The sequence below is a fragment of the Simochromis diagramma genome, unplaced genomic scaffold (assembly GCF_900408965.1).
Source record: "Simochromis diagramma unplaced genomic scaffold, fSimDia1.1 OVJJ01000740.1, whole genome shotgun sequence".
Classification (NCBI taxonomy): domain Eukaryota; kingdom Metazoa; phylum Chordata; class Actinopteri; order Cichliformes; family Cichlidae; genus Simochromis; species Simochromis diagramma.
The window spans coordinates 207626-228443 of record NW_024387541.1 but is presented as its reverse complement, the minus strand read 5'-3'; the positions used below and the strand labels follow the sequence as shown (position 1 = coordinate 228443).

The 20818-nt window shown below is 42.8% G+C and overlaps 1 protein-coding gene across 1 annotated transcript; it reads left to right on the top strand.

Moving 5' to 3' along the window:
* LOC120727380 (sodium/hydrogen exchanger 9B2-like) lies at window positions 1-14930 on the top strand. The gene is made up of 15 exons (XM_040021612.1): window positions 1-273; window positions 1913-1984; window positions 4082-4171; window positions 7647-7749; window positions 7896-8066; window positions 10199-10341; window positions 10424-10551; window positions 11738-11819; window positions 12509-12602; window positions 12683-12789; window positions 12873-13022; window positions 13152-13260; window positions 13451-13587; window positions 14063-14237; window positions 14358-14930. Exons 1-15 carry the CDS (start codon window positions 217-219, stop codon window positions 14444-14446), a joined length of 1707 nt encoding a protein of 568 aa, XP_039877546.1. The 5' UTR covers window positions 1-216; the 3' UTR covers window positions 14447-14930.
* The last annotated feature ends 5888 nt before the right edge of the window (window positions 14931-20818 follow it).

The window sequence follows — 20818 nt, the reverse complement described above, 5'->3', positions numbered from 1 at the left end:
ATGATAATGTTTGTGTCTGCTGCCCTGCAGCCTGGCATTAATACAGAGGACTCAGGGTTACTGCGACCTGTGTTCCCATAATGCCAGGCTTTACCACGCGTGTGTGTCTGTGTGTGACGTCTGTCATTCTGCACAGCGACAAACACAACAGAGTTAAAACCGTCTGTTGTTAACACGCGGCAGACACTCGCTTCCTCCGTCTCTTGTTGCTGCTTGATGACTAAGTCGCCTCCTGCTCTTTGTTCCAGTCACACAACTTTTCATCAGCTCGAGGTAAGAGCCTGAGAAAATGAGAATAATTCAGCTTTTATGGGTACGTGATGGGAAGTGTGTGAGGTTTCAGTGAAGCTGTCAGCTGGGACTGGAGGGAACATTTGTCCTTTGTTTTGGGTTTACGTGGAGATTTCTGTGATGGGCTGAAAAGACCTGAAGTGGAAATGGAGAGTAGTTGGACTATACTGTTTGACTTTTGCTTACGCACAATTAATAAAGCAGTGCGTTGATCAAGTACTGAGGCCAAGTATTTATTTTACTTGAAATGCCAATTTTCACATTTTTAAGAGAAAAAACTGCATATTTATATATATGCATATATTATTTATATATATTATTTAAAAGAATAATTTCTATTAGAAATAAGTTAAAGTTTGCCTGATATGTCTTACTCCTGCATCACTGTATTTCCAGGTAAAACTGCACATTTTATGTAACTTTGCTTTTCTGAAGGCTTCAGTTATTAGTCATGCAGTAGATTAAGAGATTACAGTAAGGGTGGCGTTAAAGATGAAAGATTTCCAAGTGTAAGCTTTTTCTAATCTGCTAAGTCTGGTAATCTATAGTGAGGATTATCAGCATGTTGACAATAACAATCATCAGCTGGCATTAAAACCTTTGAAGAAGTCACTCCGGGTACTTCTTGAGTTTGGACTTCTTTTCAGGTTCTTGGAGAAGTTTCACTGTTTATCCATCCAAGAGGTTTGTTCAGGTCTAACAGCTGGTGGAGACTCTCAGGTATTTACTCGTTGTTGGAGAGTCACCTTGCAGATGGTTCAACCCTATAATCATGAGAATCATTTGGGGTCACAGGGGCCAAGGTGGGAATCAAGGTGTGGGTCACTGAAGTGAATTTCTTATGAGTCACTGATCGCTCTACAGTCATGTGAGGCATTGAGGCATTAGGAGCACATTGGCTAAGGTGTGAGTGGAGATTAAATTGGATGAGAAGGGATCTCAGGACAGCATTAAGTGGAATTTCTGGTGAAGCAGAGGTGGTGCGTTCACTGTCCACCGCAGTCTTGGGATGGCCTGTCTGCCTGCAAAAAGCTGATGTCAGATGGAGGCGGTGCACAAATGGAGGCCTGTATGTGGACCGACTAATGTGTGCGTCACTCTTGCTTGTACTGCTGTTGGTCCATTCATCAACCGCAGAGAAGAGCGAAAGGGTTGCAGCGGGCAGATTTGATTGGTAACAACAATGAAAAGTGTCCGTGATTAAAGGTGTTGGTGGGACTAAAGTGCACCTACTTACATGATTACAGGGCGGCTCTGCGAGTCTCTGGGCCGCCGGCAATGTGTCCATGAGCCTGTAGAACTGAAATATCCTCTCAGATGAAATGTGGAACATCTTTATTAAAATTTTAAAAAGGTGAATGAAACAAGGATTTAGATGAGGATTTTCTGAATGGTCACATAAAGTAAACTGACACCGTCCATTAAGACGTTTTAAAATGTTTATTTGGGTGCTCATTTTGTTCATGATTTCCATGACATTTTCACTATTCTTACTTGAATAGACTGATTGGACTTCAATGGCATTTAGCATTAAGGACTTTGTTAGTTTGAAATCAGACTTATTTGAAATATTTAAATGCGGCTCCTCACATATATGAGAAGAAATGCGTGATTGTTTCAGATGATGGATGAAGAGGCCACCAAGCGTTACCTTCGGGTGAGCGACGTTGGGCTGCAGCAGGAACAGGCTGAGGTACCACCGACTGTTCACATCACACAAAACATCCACCTATTAAAACCACACACGTGGAGTCACGTGGCCTACAACTTTATCTTTCCTTCTATTTCTGCTCTGACATGGTAAAGAAAACACAACTGCTCCAGCCATCGAACTAGCCCAGTACGTGTGACCAGTTTGTCATCCAAGACTGGAGATGGTCACTTTAAAGTCTGTTTGAGATAACAAACTGACAGGGTGCTTCTTCTGTACCTGTGAAATCTCTCCCACACCACTGGCAGCTTGAACAGGTGATGTAAGGCAGGATGGATCCACGCTCTGACCCTGCCTGAATGTTGCAACAGAAACTGAGACTCATCAGACCAGGAAATGTTTTAACCATGTAAAGTGAATGAAGGCCGGAGCAGTAACGCTATCACATGTCACAGTGGACCAATGTATGGCAACGACAGATCATAAAACAATTAACAGATTTAGAGGTACAGATAAGCTGCTATTTGATCATAAAAAGTTGTTAAGTTCATGAAATTGGATCACCAAACATTAAACACCCGTGTACTTATTCGGTTATTCTTAGAAACAAAGTCAGCTTTACGTGCATGGCTGTCTGTCACATTTAAGCTGTAAATCACCCATGTGGCTGCAGAGTGTTTAGAAATCATCAAAGTTCTTCTGAAAACATAAAAGGTTGGATAGATCAACTGGAAACCAGCAGACTTTAGACATTAGTGAGGGTCCAGAGCCATAAAATGTCGAATGTTGACATTTTTCATGATCTGTATGTGTGTGTGAGAGGTGGGACAGTGTATCTGCTCGTTTAGTGACTGATGGGATGAAACAATAACTCTTTGTCTAGTAAACAGACAAACAGGAGGAAAACAAACAGGAATAGGTGTGCGTTCCTCTTTGACATGTGCTCACTCAGTCTCACGGTGGAGGCGTGGCCTTCCACAGGTTAGTGGGGCAAATGGGCAGACCAACAACAACCAATACCAGCACACCATAATGAACACACCCCAGTTTCTTGGCTGCGTTATCTGACTTTTAGGAGGTATGTGAGTAAGGAAGCCATCACATGACCCAATCAGAGATTACACCACACAACTACGTCACAATATTCAATAAAGGTTTTTGACCTTGGTAGTCATACAATATAGTAATGAAAAAAATAATCACTGACAAGTTTTTGCAGCACGAGCCCAATTAATGTACTTGGTTCACAGCAGTTTGGTGCTTCTGCAGCCGTTGTAGTAACCTGCAGGAATGAGGTGGCTGGCCTTGTACTAGTCAGACTTTTAAAGCATGACTCTACTCAAAAACTGCAAAAGCGACTTTGTGGTATTTGGTTTATAGGTGTCCCCTAATATATGTTGCAGGAAGCCTAAACTGGATAAGTGGTTTAAATAATGGATGGATTTTTAAGATTTATGTGACATACAGAAGAGAGTTGACCCCATATGTTATGAGCTTGTTGGCACCTTCCGATCCTCCAAAGATGAGGCTTGTTATATATCTAAAGGGTGACCATAAATTTTTCCATCAGGGCTTTCCAGCTTTGAAATGACCAGCCTGAGGAGATAAGGCTCACAGAAGTATTGGTGTTTTGCTGTGATTGAATCCTTTATGATCTTTTACTGCCTTTGATTGTCTTTTTGAAATCAGCTTTCAATTATGTTACAGCGCTCTCTGTTTTTGGTGGTTCTTCCATACCAGTTTTATTTCTCTTTACTTTTTTTTTTTGGGTTTTCCTATTTCTTTCTGTTCATCTCATCACTTAAATATTATAATAAAATTATTACTATTTTTAAAAAGATCTCTGAACACGAACAAAGTCCTGCATCTCTAAATCAGCAGTCTTTTGCCAACTTTTAAAGAAAATCTAGGAAGTATTGAGGAAAACATAAAGAGCAAATAGAGTAACTTCTAGGGCCTTAGTAATTCGTCAACCATTGAAATTCACCTGCTTCAAGAGGTTTGGCTGAAGAGGACAAAGGACAAAACCCTACAGCCCATGTCTCTCAACCCATTCTCTCTCTCTCTCTCTCTCTCTCTCTCTCTCTCTCTCTCTCTCTCTCTCTCTCACTTTTGTACACATGCACGTTTCTGGTAAAGGTAGGGAGTAAAGTTCAGGCTGGTCAAGAGGACAGAGAGATCACCGTCCTGCCCCGGAGGAAGACGGAGGAGCCGGATGACACGACCACGGTGAGTGTGATTCACCTCTGAGCTCTGAGAAAGGCCGTCTATTTATAGAAACCATATGCAAGTGTTGGGGCTCTGTAATTTTTAAGGTTTAGACTGAATGTAGGTGGACACATGAGAACTGCAGCTAACCTCTGGGCAGTGGGCTCTACATGTGAAAATATGTGTAAAAAACACTTTGGAGTCAGAGTGAAGGAGACCAGCATGCATACAACGAAAAAAAAAAAAAGACCAAGCATTGTTGTTATTAAGGCAGTTTCTACCCATTTATTGGGGAATTTTCCTTTCCAAATGTTAGAACATAAGAATTCCAAGGACAAAATTCATATAAGACACTTAATTTGAAGGGTAACACCTTATAGTTACTGAATCTGTGCTCTTTTAGCAACTACAGATGGATCGAATGCAACCTCACTCTAATGAAACCTCAGCAACCTGGTTGTAGTTGAGGGTTTAAAGTTCTCATGAATATTAATGATAATAAAGTTTGTGGTTTAGGCGTTGTGTCCTGTAAGTGCTCAGTCACCCAAGTGTAGAGACTGGGGATGGGTATCGTTTAGGTTTTATCCGATACCAGTGCCAAACCGGTACTTTTGAAACGGTGCCGGTGCTCAAACGGTGCTCAAACCGGTGCTTAAAGAATGGAGAACACAAAATTGGTCCAAAAACCTCTCATGTTCAGCTGTTTTTTTTTGTAAAAAGATAACAATGTTAGCCTTTTCTGCAGCTATAGGGCATATATGGTATCACTCTTGGCTGGAAGCAGTGCTTAATCAATGGAAAAAACACAAACTTTGTCCAAAAACCTCTCATGTTTAACTGTTTTCCACTTTTTCTTTGGTCATTTTAGCCTTTTTGGCCAGGGTGAAAGGAGTATCTGCCATCAAACAAGAAGACAGACACATGTAGCTATGATGAAGTTTGCTAGTTCACCTTACATGCATTAATGTAATAACGTGGTTAGCCTACTCAACGTACAGTGGGGCAAAAAAGTATTTAGTCAGCCACCGATTGTACAAGTTCCCCCACTTAAAATGATGACAGAGGTCAGTAATTTGCACCAGAGGTACACTTCAACTGTGAGAGACAGAATGTGAAAAAATAATCCATGAATCCACATGGTAGGATTTGTAAAGAATTTATTCGTAAATCAGGGTGGAAAATAAGTATTTGGTCACCTCAAACAAGGAAAATCTCTGGCTCTCACAGACCTGTAACGTCTTCTGTAAGAAGCTTTTCTGTCCCCCACTCGTTACCTGTATGAATGGCACCTGTTTGAACTCATCATCTGTATAAAAGACACCTGTCCACAGCCTCAAACAGTCAGACTCCAAACTCCGCCATGGCCAGGACCAAAGAGCTTTTCGAAGGACACCAGGAAAAGTATTGTAGACCTGCACCAGACTGGGAAGAGTGAATCTACAATAGGCAAGCAGCTTGGTGTGAAAAAATCAACTGTGGGAGCAATCATCAGAAAATGGAAGACATACAAGACCACTGATAATCTCCCTCAATCTGGGGCTCCACGCAAGATCTCATCCCGTGGGGTCAAAATGATCATGAGAACGGTGAGCAAAGATCCCAGAAACCACACGGGGGGACCTGGTGAATGACCTGCAGAGAGCTGGGGACCAAAGTAACAAAGGTCACCATCAGTAACACACTACAACCGGCAGGGAATCAAATCCCGCAGTGCCAGACGTGTTTCCGCTGCTGAAGCCAGTGCATGTCCAGGCCCGTCTGAAGTTTGCCAGAGAGCACATGGATGATACAGCAGAGGATTGGGAGAATGTCATGTGGTCAGATGAAACCAAAGTAGAACTTTTTGGTATAAACTCAACTCGTCGTCTTGGAGGAAGAAGAATACTGAGTTGCATCCCAAGAACACCATACCTACTGTGAAGCATGGGGGTGGAAACATCATGCTATGGGGCTGTTTTTTCTGCCAAGGGGACAGGACGACTGATCCGTGTTAAGGACAGAATGAATGGGGCCATGTCTCGTGAGATTTGAGCCAAAACCTCCTTCCATCAGTGAGAACTTTGAAGATGAAACAAGGCTGGGTCTTCCAACATGACAATGATCCAAAACACAACCGCCCGGGCAACAAAGGATGGCTCCGTATGAAGCATCTGAAAGTCCTGGAGTGGCCTAGCCAGTCTCCAGACCTCAACCCCATAGAAAATCTGTGGCGGGAGTTGAAAGTCCGTGTTGCTCGGCGACAGCCCCAAAACATCACTGCTCTCGAGAAGATCTGCATGGAGGAATGGGCCAAAATACCAGCTACTGTGTGTGCAAAACCTGGTAAAGACCTATAGTAAACGTTTGACCTCTGTTATTGCCAACAAAGGGTTATGTTACAAAGTATTGAGTTGTATTTTTGTTATTGACCAAATACTTATTTTCCACCCTGATTTACAATAAATTCTTTACAAATCCTACCATGTGGATTCATGGATTTTTTTTTTCACATTCTGTCTCTCACAGTTGAAGTGTACCTCTGGTGCAAATTACTGACCTCTGTCATCATTTTAGGTGGGGGAACTTGCACAATCGGTGGCTGACTAAATACTTTTTTGCCCCACTGTAAATTACACACGGACAACATTAAGCTACTCACGCAGAGAAGAACGGCTGCTGCTGCCATCACCATCCGGGTCCGATAACAGGCACCACACCCGCAGTAGATGCGCTCGGTGTGAGGTCTCGCGGCAAGCTTTCAAATACGGCGCATTCTTCGGCTTTTAAAAAAAACGCTATGCGTCGCCAGGTGTTTCATCGGATTTGAGGTGTTTTCACAGTATCACCTTAAAGCACTTGTTGCAGGCTGCTGAGTTTGCATCTTTTGCTGTGAAGTACAGCCAGACTTTTGACCGCTTCGCCTTGGGCATTTTTAATCTGTAGCTCTGCTCTAAAAGAACGTACGTACCTGGAAAGTGTATCACATCTCAGGGAAAAAAAGCACCGAAATAAAGCACCGAAATGTGCGCTGCTTTTCGGTCTGGTTACTACCGTTTATGTCAGAATCGGTGCCATCATGGCACCGGATACCGGTACCCATCCCTAGTAGAGACTGGTTGGCGATGTCCTAGAAACAGTCCGTTGCTAGGGAAAAAATAAAAATTCACCATCTGGTTGCTGGAGTTTGCTGGCAGACACTGTTTAACTTATTGCTGAAGACTCAGTAGGTCACTGCGCTGACCGAGAGAAAGGCCGGTATAAAAATGGAAATGAAAAAAAAAAAAGTATATTTCCCGATGTTGGTCAGTGGTTGCTAGCTGTCTCTAGGTGAAATAAGTTGCAAGTTGTAGGTTGCAGCAAAAATGAAAACGTTTTTCTTGAAAGACAAATGTTCTACATTTGGCAATAGTTCAGACAAGCTGGCGTCTTCTATGCAAACTACTGGTGTCTGCAGCAATCTGTTGCTGTGACCAAATGAATGATGAATATCAGAAACTGAAAAACATCTAATGAACAGATGAAGACGCCATCATCTGACTCTTCCTGCTGCGCGTCCTGTATCAGTCTGAAGGACAGATGTCCTCGACCTCGGGGAATCATCAACCTGCTCATCACCAAAGGTAACGAACACTCATGATGCCTGTGTGTTTGTATAAGGTAACATCCTCAACTATGTGTCTTCATTAAATACTCTACCTGACCAGCAGCACTGTGTAAATGTGTCCTGTCACACTGAATCTTAATGGGATGTCACATCTGCTCGCAGTGTGTTTGTTTGCTCTGCTGTTCGGAGTCGTCTGGTCCATCACGGGAAAAGAGTGTTTACCTGGAGGGAACCTGTTCGGCATCATCATCCTCTTCATCTGCTCCGTGCTGGGAGGGAAGCTGGTGGGAATGATCCAACTGCCCACACTGCCCCCCTTCCCTCCACTGCTTGGTACAGCCCAATCACTCATTCCTTTTATATTTTAAGCAAGTAGAGCTGGGCGATATGAGATTTTCTCATATCACGATATGTTTTTTTCATTTCAGGCGATAACGATATCTATCACGATATAAGCCAAATAACTATATTTGTAAGATTTAAATGTGCCGTTGCTCACAAGTAAAATGTGAAATAATCAGCAGCTTGTTTTGATTTAAATATTTATTTCCCATAATAAGTTCAACAGGGCAGATGTACTTAAAATGAGGCTTCAGTTTCAGATAAATAAAGGCAAATGTTACAAACTACACAAAAGGTAGCCGCTAAAGCATTTAAGTTTCAAAATAGAACTCCTCCTTGAATCGCTACCTTATCGTGGTGGAGGGGTTTGTGTGTCCCAGGGATCCCAGCGGCTATGTTGTCTGGGGGCTTTGCCCCCTGGTAGGGTCTCCCATGCCAAATTGGTCCTGGGTGAGGGACCAGACAAAGAGCGATTCAGAAGACCCTTATGAAAAGAATATCGAGGGAACAGTTTACCCTGCCCGGGATAGGGTTACCGGGGCCCCGCCCTGGAGCCAGGCCCGGGGAGGGTGCCCAAGGGCGAGCGTCTGGTGGCCGGGCCTTAGTCCATGGGGCCCAGCCGGGCACAGCCCGAAGAGGAGACATGGGCACATCCTTCCGCAGGCCCACCACCCGCAGGAGGCGCCATAGGGGTCAGGTGCATTGTGTGCCGGGTGGCGGCCAGGAGTGGAGGCCCTGGCGGACTGACCCCCGGCTGCCAAGACTGGCAATAGGGACATGGAATGTCACCTCTCTGGTGGGGAAGGAGCCTGAGTTAGTGCGTGAGGTTGAGAGGTACCGGCTAGATATAGTCGGGCTCACCTCTACGCATGGCTTGGGCTCTGGAACCAGTCTCCTGGAGAGGGGCTGGACTCTGTCTCAGTCTGGAGTTGCCCCTGGTGAGAGGCGGCGGGCTGGGGTGGGTATTCTAATATCCCCTCGGCTTGCTGCCGGTACGTTGGGGTTTTTCCCGGTGGATAAGAGGGTTTGTTCCCTGCGCCTTAGGGTCGGGGAACGGGTCCTGACTGTCATTTACTGTCCTGACTGTCATTTCATGGCATTTGTGTATTTTTTTTGTAGGAAAGGGAGAAAAATCCTTCTCATATTGATAGGTTTGTAGAAAAAACCTATTCGCTGGAACGTTCAGGAAAATTTTATTACACAGCAAAGCAGGACCCGAGTAGGCAAAGTTCTTCATGTTTCTCGTGCACGGGAGAGAACTGGACAAACGCCGTTCCTTCGCTTGACCCCAGTCGCTCTCGTCCGCTCCCCTGTAACACTGCTCTTTTATTGAGGTTACATGAATATACATAGGTTCATTAACATATGACGTCTACATACAAACAAAGAGTACCTTGCCTGTGCGTTGTGTAAGTATGTGTGTGTGTGGGGTCAGAGTGTGACCTGATAAATGACTTCTCTAAACCTGCTGGTCTGGAAGTCCAGCAGTTCATCTAAACAACAGGCACTTAGCCTGAAACAGACATAGATACGTTTATCCTACCATAAAACAATAAGACAAGGTACGACCTCTCCCATGCTCCCAATGTGTGGGTGTGAATGCCAGAGCACTCTGGAATGCACACAACGTCTCTGCAGACTATCAAGGATCAAACCTCTACCAATATGACATTGATTATACAACTCTAAGCATATATGAGTAGATATTGCTAAGCATAAATGACAATCAACAATACAAATCTAACACATATGTTTTGTGATATAAAGGGCCATTTGAATAGTGATATACACCAACATAATAAGAAATCAAAAAGGCAAAGCGAATCCCCTTAATAATAAAGCCTGCATCTCTAAAAGTACAACATAGTGTAAATTACTTAAATATTGATACACTACTTAAAATTACTGTAATTATTTTTTTAATTCCAGTAAAACATGAATTGTTACCCCTTTATTATAACATACTGTATTTGCCAGGAAGCATTTGTAGATAAAAAGAATTTAATTGTAATTTCAGATGCATGTTGAATCATTGTATTTTGCTAGCACAGATTATGTTAGCTGGGGTACTTACAAGTGTGGCAACCATGTAAAAACCTGTGTATGTGTGTGCGTGCATGTAGGTATGCTGCTGGCAGGTCTGCTGTTGCGTAATGTTCCTTACATAACGGACGCCATCTTCATCGACACTCACTGGTCTGCAGCTCTGAGGAACATCGCCTTGTCCATCATCCTGACCAGGGCTGGTCTGGGCCTCAACCCTGAGGTACATGTACATTTAAATATCAGTCTAAGTTAAGTTACACACAAAATCAAATGCAGTCTCTTAACTCTGTGTTTGCATGCAGGCTTTAAGTCGACTGAAAGCAGTGTGCGTACGTGTTGCAGTTGGACCCTGTATGGTGGAAGCCTGCATTATTGCTGTGGTTTCTCACTTCCTGCTGGGTCTGCCATGGGTTTGGGGTTTCATACTGGGGTAAAGTACACACACACATACACACACACACACACACACACACACACACACACATAGGGATGGGTACCGGTATCCAGTGCCATGATGGCACCGGTTCTGACATAAACGGTAGTAACCAGACCGAAAAGCAGCGCACATTTCGGTGCTTTATTTCGGTGCTTTTTTTTCCTGAGCTGAGATACACTTCTAGCCAATCATTTTACATTTCCGAGGATAGTAGGCGGGTCCAGGTACGTACGTTCTTTTAGAGCAGAGCTACAGATTAAAAATGCCCAAGGCGAAACGGTCAAAAGTCTGGCTGTACTTCACAGCAAAAGATGCAAACTCAGCAGCCTGCAACAAGTGCTTTAAGCTGATACTGTGATACTGTCAAAGGAGGTAAAACCTCAAATCCGATGAAACACCTGGCGACGCATAGCGTTTTTTTTTAAAAGCCGAGAAAGGCGCCGTATTTGATAGCTTGCTGCGAGACCTCACACCGAGCACATCTACTGCGGGTGTGGTGCCTGTTATCGGACCCGGAGTTAGCAACATCCCCCAAAAACCCGAAGAGGAGAGTCCTGGCCCCTAGCCCTGCCAGTGTAGCAGAAATGATGACGGATGATGATGCAGCAGCAGCCGTTCTTCTCTGTGTGAGTAGCTTAATGTTGTTCGTGTGTAATTTATGTTGAGTAGGCTAACCACGTTATTACATTAATGCATGTAAGGTGAACTAGCAAACACCATCATAGCTACATGCAGCTGTCTTCTTGTTTGATGGCAGATACTCCCTTCACCCTGGCCAAAAAGGCTAAAATGACCAAAGAAAAAGTGGAAAACAGTTAAACATGAGAGGTTTTTGGACAAAGTTTGTGTTTTTTCCATTGTTTAAGCACTGCTTCCAGCCAAGAGTGATACCATATATGCCCTATAGCTGCAGAAAAGGCTAACTTTGTTATCTTTTTTTAAAAAAAAAAACAGCTGAACATGAGAGGTTTTTGGACCAATTTTGTGTTCTCCATTCTTTAAGCACCGGTTTGAGCACCGTTTAAGCACCGGCAAAAGTACCGGTTTGGCACCGGTATCGGATAAAACCTAAACGATACCCATCCCTAGACACACACACAGAGCCATTTCTTTCTGTATGACTAGATTCAAAGTAAGTAAAGCGACACTCATTGTGCCTGTGATATTTGTGTTTGTGCAGTTTTGTACTGGCTGCCGTTTCTCCAGCAGTTGTTGTTCCTTCAATGCTGCTCCTGCAGAGAGAAGGATATGGAGTGGAGAAGGTAAATTATCACCTGTTACTATCATCACTACATTTGACTGATGAAAGGTTCATCCTGCCACAAGGGGCAGCGTATGAGTGGAAAAACAGATGAGCCTGAGATGAGTCTATAGACATGACACATCATCTGTGTGGGCTTATGCAGAGCAAGTATAAAATAAAAATAACAGCAGAACCACCTGCAGGACTGTAAACATTACATAACAATTGACACCATTAATAAAATCAATATAGGGGCCTCTAGAGATCCTCGAGCTCCATCAACACATTCTCAGTGATTGCTAAGCTTCCTAATCATGCTCTACCCCCTTTACAAGGACCCACAGTGACCTCTAGGAGACCCACAGTGGTCCTTAATAACTCATACAAAGTTACTAAAGCCAGCTTAAGCAACACTTGAACCTTTGATAGGATACTGATTAAGTAGCAATACTCTTCTAAAAGAGTTGTACACCTTATTGGTTTTCACAACAACCCCAATACCTATAATACACCACTAGAATCCCTTCAGCTATTTCTCAAAGCGTTTAATCACTTCAAGTCTATTTAAAGGAAGGGAAAGCATCACCAAAAAGATCTAGGGCTCCTCCAGTAAAGCTCCTCAAACCCAAGAGCTTCCATGGGAGTCAAGAAAGATCAGGTCTTCTGCTCTAATATGAATCTTTAATGTCACTGTGTGTTGTTCTTCAGGGAATCCCCACCCTCCTGATGGCTGCTGGAAGCTTTGATGATATTCTCGCCATAACAGGATTCTCTACTTGTTTGGGAATCGCCTTCTCTACAGGTCAGACAAAATGTTTCTGTCCTGTGCTGTTCAGTTCGTTCTTTTCTAGTCTACATGGTCTCGTTGTGTTTGTCCTGCAGGTTCTACATGGATGAACATACTGAAGGGTCTGCTGGAGGTGGTGGGAGGCATCGTAGCTGGCATGATCCTGGGCATGTTCTTGTACTGCTTCCCCAGCAATGACCAGGTTTGACATTTTTATATTAATATGATTTTTCCTTTTTTAATTGTTCATAAAATGTGTCTTTAATATCTTCTGTCTGATCGCAGGAGGATCTGGTATTGAGGAGGACCCTCATGTTGCTGGGTCTGTCCATATTTTCAGTCTTCTTCAGTCATGTTATTGGTTTTGCTGGAGCTGGAGGTCTCTGTACACTGGTGCTGGCTTTCCTGGCTGCACTGGGCTGGAAGACTGAAAAGGTATCATATATCAGGATCACTTTAACCTGCATCCTTGGATTTTGTCATGTTTACCCTAAATCAACATGTCTTTTAATGGCTGGCACCATGGAATGTGGTTAATCCAGGTATCTCTAACTTCGCAATCAGGCACCAGTAGCAGAAATGGTGGGTCGGTCATGGGATGTATTTCAGCCACTTCTCTTTGGTCTGATTGGAGCTGAGATCACGATTAAAGCACTCAGCCCAAGTACTGTGGGTAAGAACATTATATTAACGACATATTTAAGTTAGACTTTGCTCCATTTGTGTCTAGATTTTGTTCTCAGTTACTAGGAGCCCAGTGGGCCCAGTAATCAAAGAGCTTTAACCTGCAGAGCAAAACATTTCACTGCTTCGAGAAATTTAAGATATTGGTTTCCTCTTTGTTGTTGTGTCTATGCCCTTAGGTCTGGGTATGGCCTGCATTCTTATTGGTCTGGTGATCCGTCTACTTGTCACCTTCCTGTTGGTTCATTATGGAGGATTCAACTTAAAAGAGAAGCTCTTCATTTCTGTGGCCTGGCTGCCTAAAGCTACTGTGCAGGTCTGTGAGTGTGTAATCCTGATATTAGACTACTAGAAGATATTCATTTTTCAAGAATAATGTACCCGACTTTATTAAACCAGAACTAGAAGCACCTCAGACTTATCCGGAAACTTCTGCATAAAGCCTCTAAACACTCCTAAAATGCCACTGGTGGTCAAAACAGCTACTAAGATATCATATAGATTTTTCTTTGTAACCACTGAAATCATTAGATTGTAATGGTGTTGATTAGCTACCTGCATGGCTCCTGAATTCTCTTTATTGACTTCGAAAACCTAAATTACTACAATAACCACGCAAAGAAGTTCTAGTTCACCATTAGTTATGATCTAAAGGCCTTTAGATCTAGATGACTAAGAACTAAAAAAGTACCGTTGTTTCCCTTAAAACCACCTCTGTGATTTTAATGATACATGCCTTCATTGTTAATCTGCACTTCTCCTGAGCAGTTATTTATGTCTGTATGTGCTAGGCTGCCATTGGCTCCAAGGCATTGGACATGGCGAGGGAGGAAGGGGACGAGGCCTTAATTAAGTTTGGTTTGGACGTGCTAACATTAGCGGTGTTAGCCATCTTGACCACAGCTCCAGTTGGTGCACTGGGTATCGGACTGGCAGGACCACGTCTCCTGGCCCGGCAGGTCAAAGGTCAGCAGGCATACACATCTACACACTGTGTAGTGGCTTAAATCACTGAACAGTGTCAGGTGTAGTCATATGTAAACAACAAATGTCTTTTCTTCTCCTTTCTAAAAATCCCGACCTCAGCAGAAGAGACGGAAGATGGAGCTACACCATCTTACCGCAACGGGGTTGTTCAAGAAAAAGACAACGGGACTCTCGAGAGCAAGCTATGAAGCATCTGAGTGGAAAAACTGACTATACAAAACTGTATATACAATATATATATATGTCCACACATTATGTAAATCATAAACAGAATTTAGCTGCAGTTCATTTATATATACTGGCTGTCAATATCTTCTATTTTCTCATATGCTCAGGTTAGAAACTGTAAATGTGCAAATGTTTGTGTAGTGTACTATATTGATATTTATGCATTTTGGTAAAATGCAATGATTAATTTTACATTACACTAAGATTATGTTATCAGCTCATTAGCAGTGACAGAATCTATATTATGAATTAATTTCTGGCTAGCTAGTGTTAACATAAAGCGTATTTGCCACACCAGGTTTCATTTTCTTACTTTGTTTTTTATTTTCTTCTGTTTGTCTGTTGCATAAGTGAAGTACAGCTGAGGTCATTCATCATATGGGGACTGGCAGATAGTTTAGCTAGCATGCTAATCTGATGTGTTGGAGTTTAGCTATGGTGGAGTAACAAAGGCAGACTTGATGCGGGAGGTCAGGTCTTTAAACTGACATCACATTCTTTCTGGTGTCAGGTTTGGTTATAAGAAGCTAAAATGTTCATTTTTACTGTTTTGTGCACTTAAAACATGGTTATTTACAAAAGCAAATATTGGATACAGATTAAGTAATTAATGGCAGTAACAGATAGTATACTGTTAGCCTCATTAAACAGCTTCAAATGTGCAAGTGACTAATGTTAACTGGGTGGGTAATCTATTGCCTAATGACATTTTCAAAGATATATTAATATATTCTTAGATAATATTCATACAAAATATTCTGAATGTTTCTCTTTGAGACAGACTTCATTACACGCACGGCTGCCAGCCTGGAAGCTTGTATCAGTAATCGTGTAATCATTAAGCATGCTGTAATTGTGTGATGTCCTATTGATCAGCTGTAATTTACATGTGCAGCTTTAATTCAAAGCTCAATAAATATTTATCAATAAAGTTAGAATATTAAAAAAGGTTTCTCTTTTGTATACATCAAGACTACATGCTATTTACTTAAGTTATGGCAGCTAGAACCACACAATACAGTCTTAATTGGTAACTAAGGTTTTAGGTTCTGCTGGGATGACACGACGAAGCTATGACACACGTATCTGAACTGTTTATGAGCTCACACGGCCACATTCACCACAGATGTCAGTGTGTCATGATTCTTAGAGCACAGTTATCTACAGTACCAGCCTGCACCATGGATCCATGCTTGATTTGATGTGTTTGATTGTCACACTTTGTGTCTGGCCAGTGAGTTGAGCATTTACCATTTCTCCTTCACTCTGTGGTTCAACTGATCCAAATGATTCCACCTAAGATTACGTTGGTGATTGTGAAGGTAAGATCTCCTGATGCTTTTCCTCTCAGCTGGATGTGTGTTTTGGATTTTCTACTGAAAAACTAATGATAGGCCCATGATTGGTATCAAGTTGGTCCTAAAGATGAAAAACATGACATGTACTTTAGTTTCTTACTCAAATCCTTGTCCACCAGCTGCTGCCTGAACACACTGAAATTAAATGGATGTGGAATGAGCCTTTTAACAACCACCAAGTTTCAAGCAACTCATCTAGAGCTGGAGTTTTATTTTAACTGTGTAAATGGGCCTAACCCTAATGAGGGATTCATGGCAGCATTGTGTTTCTTTGCAAAAGTATTTGGTTAAAAGAGTGAAGAATTCTAAGTATATAGCCAGCTGTGTGTAGTCAAAAAACCCCACACCCATACAAACCCTGTGATGATAGTATCCATTGCTTTAATGCAGATTGTTTCATTTGTTTGTTTGTTTGTTTGCTTTTTGAGTAGATGTTGTGAACAGGAAACGAGCAAAAGCCGAGTTAATGCTAAGAAAACAAGCATACTGCAAATTGTGAAAAACAAGTGTGGCGGGGATATGATTAAAATGCAATAATGCCACCTAGAGGAATTTCAACGCGGGAAATATAAACGGTAAATGGCCTGTATTTGTACAGCACTTTACTTAGTCCCTAAGGACCCCAAAGCGCTTTACACATTCAGTCACACACACATTCACACACTGGTGATGGCAGCTACGTTGCAGCCACAGCTGCTCTGGGGCGCACTGACAGAGGCGATTTTCAAACAAACCGACTAGAAGATGAAAATACACAGAGGCAGTCTGGTTTCAGTATTAAGATACCTTTAAGATATTCGCTTTTTTCCTTAAACAATTTCAGCATGGATCACAATAAAAGATGAGTGTGGGAGGGCCATCCTATAGTACAGTCCCAAATTACGCAAAACAGCCTAATATTGAGCTGGACTAACAGCGAGGACCATTAGAGGAAAATCACATTGTTAGGTTCATTTTGATCAATGTTGTCATTGTTGCACTTACACTTGTAAACCTTGCCTTAAACTGCATGTTTAGATATTCTTCTGTTCCTCCCCTACACATCGAAGCAACTGGCTATAGTGTTAAACTGCAGGCACATTCCAATCTAAAGGTTCTGGTTGTCTTATCTGTAAAGGATGATCACTCCTGGCCATTTAAGAGCTCATCTGTGCTTGTATATGGTGAACCATTAAAGTTAAGCCATATAAAGGGTGAGAGGAGATGACCCTTTGTGATCAGCAGGATGTCACACACACACACACACACATGCTCGCACATGCATAAACACGCACACACACACACACACACACACACATGCTCGCACATGCATAAACACGCACACACACATACACACACACACATGCTCGCACATGCATAAACACGCACACAGTGCTTTAGCTGTTATGACGCACCATTTATGGTTTTACAATGGGGGGGTTGTTTCATTTCAACCAGCGGGGCCTTTTATGTACCAAAGAAAAAAAATAAAATAAATAAAATAATACCCTAAAATTTTACACCCAAGTTGCTATGCAGCAAAAGCAGTGTGGAAGAGGACTCCACCACCAGAGAGGTCCCATGGGTACTGGCTTATCCTCGGTCACTGCAATAAAAAACAAACAAGCAAACGTAGCAAAAACAAGAACCACTAAAATCTCTACTCCAGCAAATCAGTCACTCCGCAAACAGGGCGTCAAATAAGCCATTACACCGCATATTCAACCAATAAAAGGGATTTTTTAATATTTCTGTCATATATTCGTGGGGGGTCTCATGTAATATTGGTACCAAACCATTATCACACAGCTACAACTAATGGGTTTCAGCCCACACATACTAGTAGCATGTGAAACCAACCCTGGGACATGCAGATAAACACTGTGTGTCTCCAAACTTGCAGTGTTGGTCTTAGATATCATTTTCAAATATCTCAAGTTAGATTCAGAACCATCCTGAGTCTCATAACAAACACAAAGAGACGTGTGTTTCCTGCTTCTGCTCGTCAACTTCTGCTCGTGTTGTTTTTGGTGTTGATGTGTACGGCTGCAGCAGGAGAGCTGCAGCCGTTGAATGTACTGTTACAGCGACCGTGTGATTACTGTGAGGGTGGACAGCGTGCGGCTCGGGGTGAGCTGGAGGCTGGTGCGCCGGAGGGACCACGCTTAAATGAACATAAAAATAAAAAGTGCTAAGTAGATAGATATATACATGATATATACATGAGTGCAGGTGGTGATCAGTGCAAACATGGAATGATGCAGTGAACACAGTGTAAGGTCATGTGTTAGTGGTGGGAACAGTCATATGGTTATTGTTCATGTGTTCAACAGCAGAGGGGAAGAAACTGTTCTTATGGCGAGAGGTTCTGGTGCGAATGGACCGGAGCCTCCTGCCTGAGGGGAGCAGGTCAAACAGACTGTGTCCAGGGTGAGAAGGGTCAGCTGTGATCCCAGCTGCACGCCCCAGTGTCCTGGAGGTGTACAGGTCCTGCAGAGATGGGAGTCTGCAGCCAATCACCTTCTCAGCAGAGCGCACAACACGCTGCAGTCTCTGTTTGTCCCTCATAGTGGCTCCAGCGTACCACACGGTGATTGCGGTGTAGAATTGCATCATCGTCCATGTTGGCAGGTTGGATTTCTTCAGCTGCCTCAGGAAGTACATCCTCTGCTGGCCTAGAAGCGGGCGATGGGGTATGTGGCGGGGCGTGTTCTGCGATGCCACTGCAGGTTTGGTGGTGGTGATGTGTACAGCTGGCAGTGGGAGAGCTGCAACCGTTGAATGTACTGTTACAGCAACCGTGTGATTATTGTAAGAATAAACGATGCTGTGAACCATGAAAAAGCCATCGGGTCTGCCGTGGTGGCGATCTTTGTTTTGTTTTTTATCTTAAGTGCACGCAAACCAGTAAACAAATTAAAACAAATACTGTTGATAAAGTATAATACAAAAATTACAATTAAAATTCTCAACAACAAAAACAATTGGTGAAAATATAATTAATATGTAAACAACTTAACAACCCCCAAAATGTCTAAGTCACGTGACGTGACAGCGCAACACCGAAACATAACGTTGGGGGAGACGGAGCAAAGTGTGCCTGCTCTCCGCTGACACAGCGACCTGGCTGTTTCGTCGTTGCACAGCGTTGTAAACAAGCAGAACTCAAAGTAAAGGATCAATCTCACCAGGCTAGTATCGATCTGATACCGATGCCGACTTGGTATCGACACTATTGATATTTGCTTCGATGTTTGCCAAAACTCATCAGAACTTTTTAGATAACATTTGTTACTTTTCAAATTCTATATGTATTAAGTTATGCAGGCTTGTTTGCACAACAAGGCTAAATAATTAAACTTTTCTGAATCGAAATAGTCTACAGTCGTCGTTTCAGTTGTTTCTGTGATTCACTGAAACATAATTACAAGCACTTCATATGTTTCAAAGGCTTTTATCGACAATTACATGACATGTATGCCAAGAGTCAGTAGTTGGCCCTTCTTTTTCAGGACCTCTGCAATTCGACTGGGCATGCTCTCAATCACTTCTGGGCCAAATCCTGACTGATAGCAACCCATTCTGCCATAATCACTTCTTGGAGTTTGTCAGAATTTATGGGTTTTTGTTTGTCCACCCGCCTCTTGAGGATTGACCGCAAGTTCTCAATGGGATTAACATCTGGGAGTTTCCAGGCCATGGACCCAAAATTTCAACGTTTTGTTCCCTGAGCCACTTAGTTATCACTTTTGCCTTATGGCACGGTGCTCCATCGTGCTGGAAAATCTGTTTCTTACCTCTTACTTTTATTTTTATTTAATTACCATCTCTAAAGAGATCTCTGAACATGAAAAATCTGTAAATCACATTATCATGTTATGTTTTTACCTTTTAAGAAGTTGTTGTTGTTGTTTTGTTTAGCATTTTTTAAATGTTAACAGCAATTATAGGGAGTAAATTTTAGGGTCTTAATAAATCTTGACCATGAAATGCACCCACTTTAAGAGGTTTGGCAAGAAGAGGATAAAGGACACCACCTTACTCACAGTCCATGTCTCTAACCCAGTTAGCGCTCTCTCTTACACACACACACACACACACACACACACACACACACACACACACACACACACACACACACACACACACACACACGCGTGCATGCACCTGTTCCTGGTAAAGGTAGGGAGTAAAGTTCAGGCTGGTCAAGAGGACAGAGAGATTTCCGTCCTGCCCCGGAGGAAGACGGAGGAGCTGGACGGCACGACCACGGTGAGTGCTTGAAGAGTCACCCCTGAAAGGCTATTTATAGAAAACATATGCATGTGTTGGGGTTGTTCTTGCTCCAGACTCTGTGATTATAAAGGTTTAGGCCAAATGTATGTGGACAGATGAGCACTGCAGCATTAACCAACCAAAAGTCCTGGAGTCTATCCCAGCTGTCTTATAATGCAACCTCTAAGGGGTTTGTCAGCAACCTGGTGATAAGGGTTTAAGATGCCACCTGTGTTAGTGGTAATAAAGTTTCTGGTTTAGGCCGTGTGTCACATAATGCTGGGCTTGCACTGTGCGATTTTCGGCCCATTTTGAGTTGATTTTTGATGATCGGCCAAGTTTCGCCTTCATCGTGTGTCGTGCATCGTGTAGTATACGTGGGGTAACGAGAAGCGATTAACACCTCACGAGCAGCTCCCGATCATCAATCGTTTGGTTGTAAGAAAATCAAACCTGTTTGAAGTCCTGTCGGCCGTCGGGTGTCACCGCAGACTCTCACATTGCGCACGCGCAAACACAGAAATGAAAGTGAACAGACGGAGCAGCACAGCTGTGCAGCGTGTGATCTGGACACAAGCGGCGGAGGCACAACTTGTAGAACTTTGGAAAGCTCATCTGAACAATTTCGATGTGGCCTCAAAAATTATCACAACAACCGTGAAAATAGTTGGAGCTACACTGCTGCTCAATCACAGCTGCCTGATCAATGTTTTTCAATAG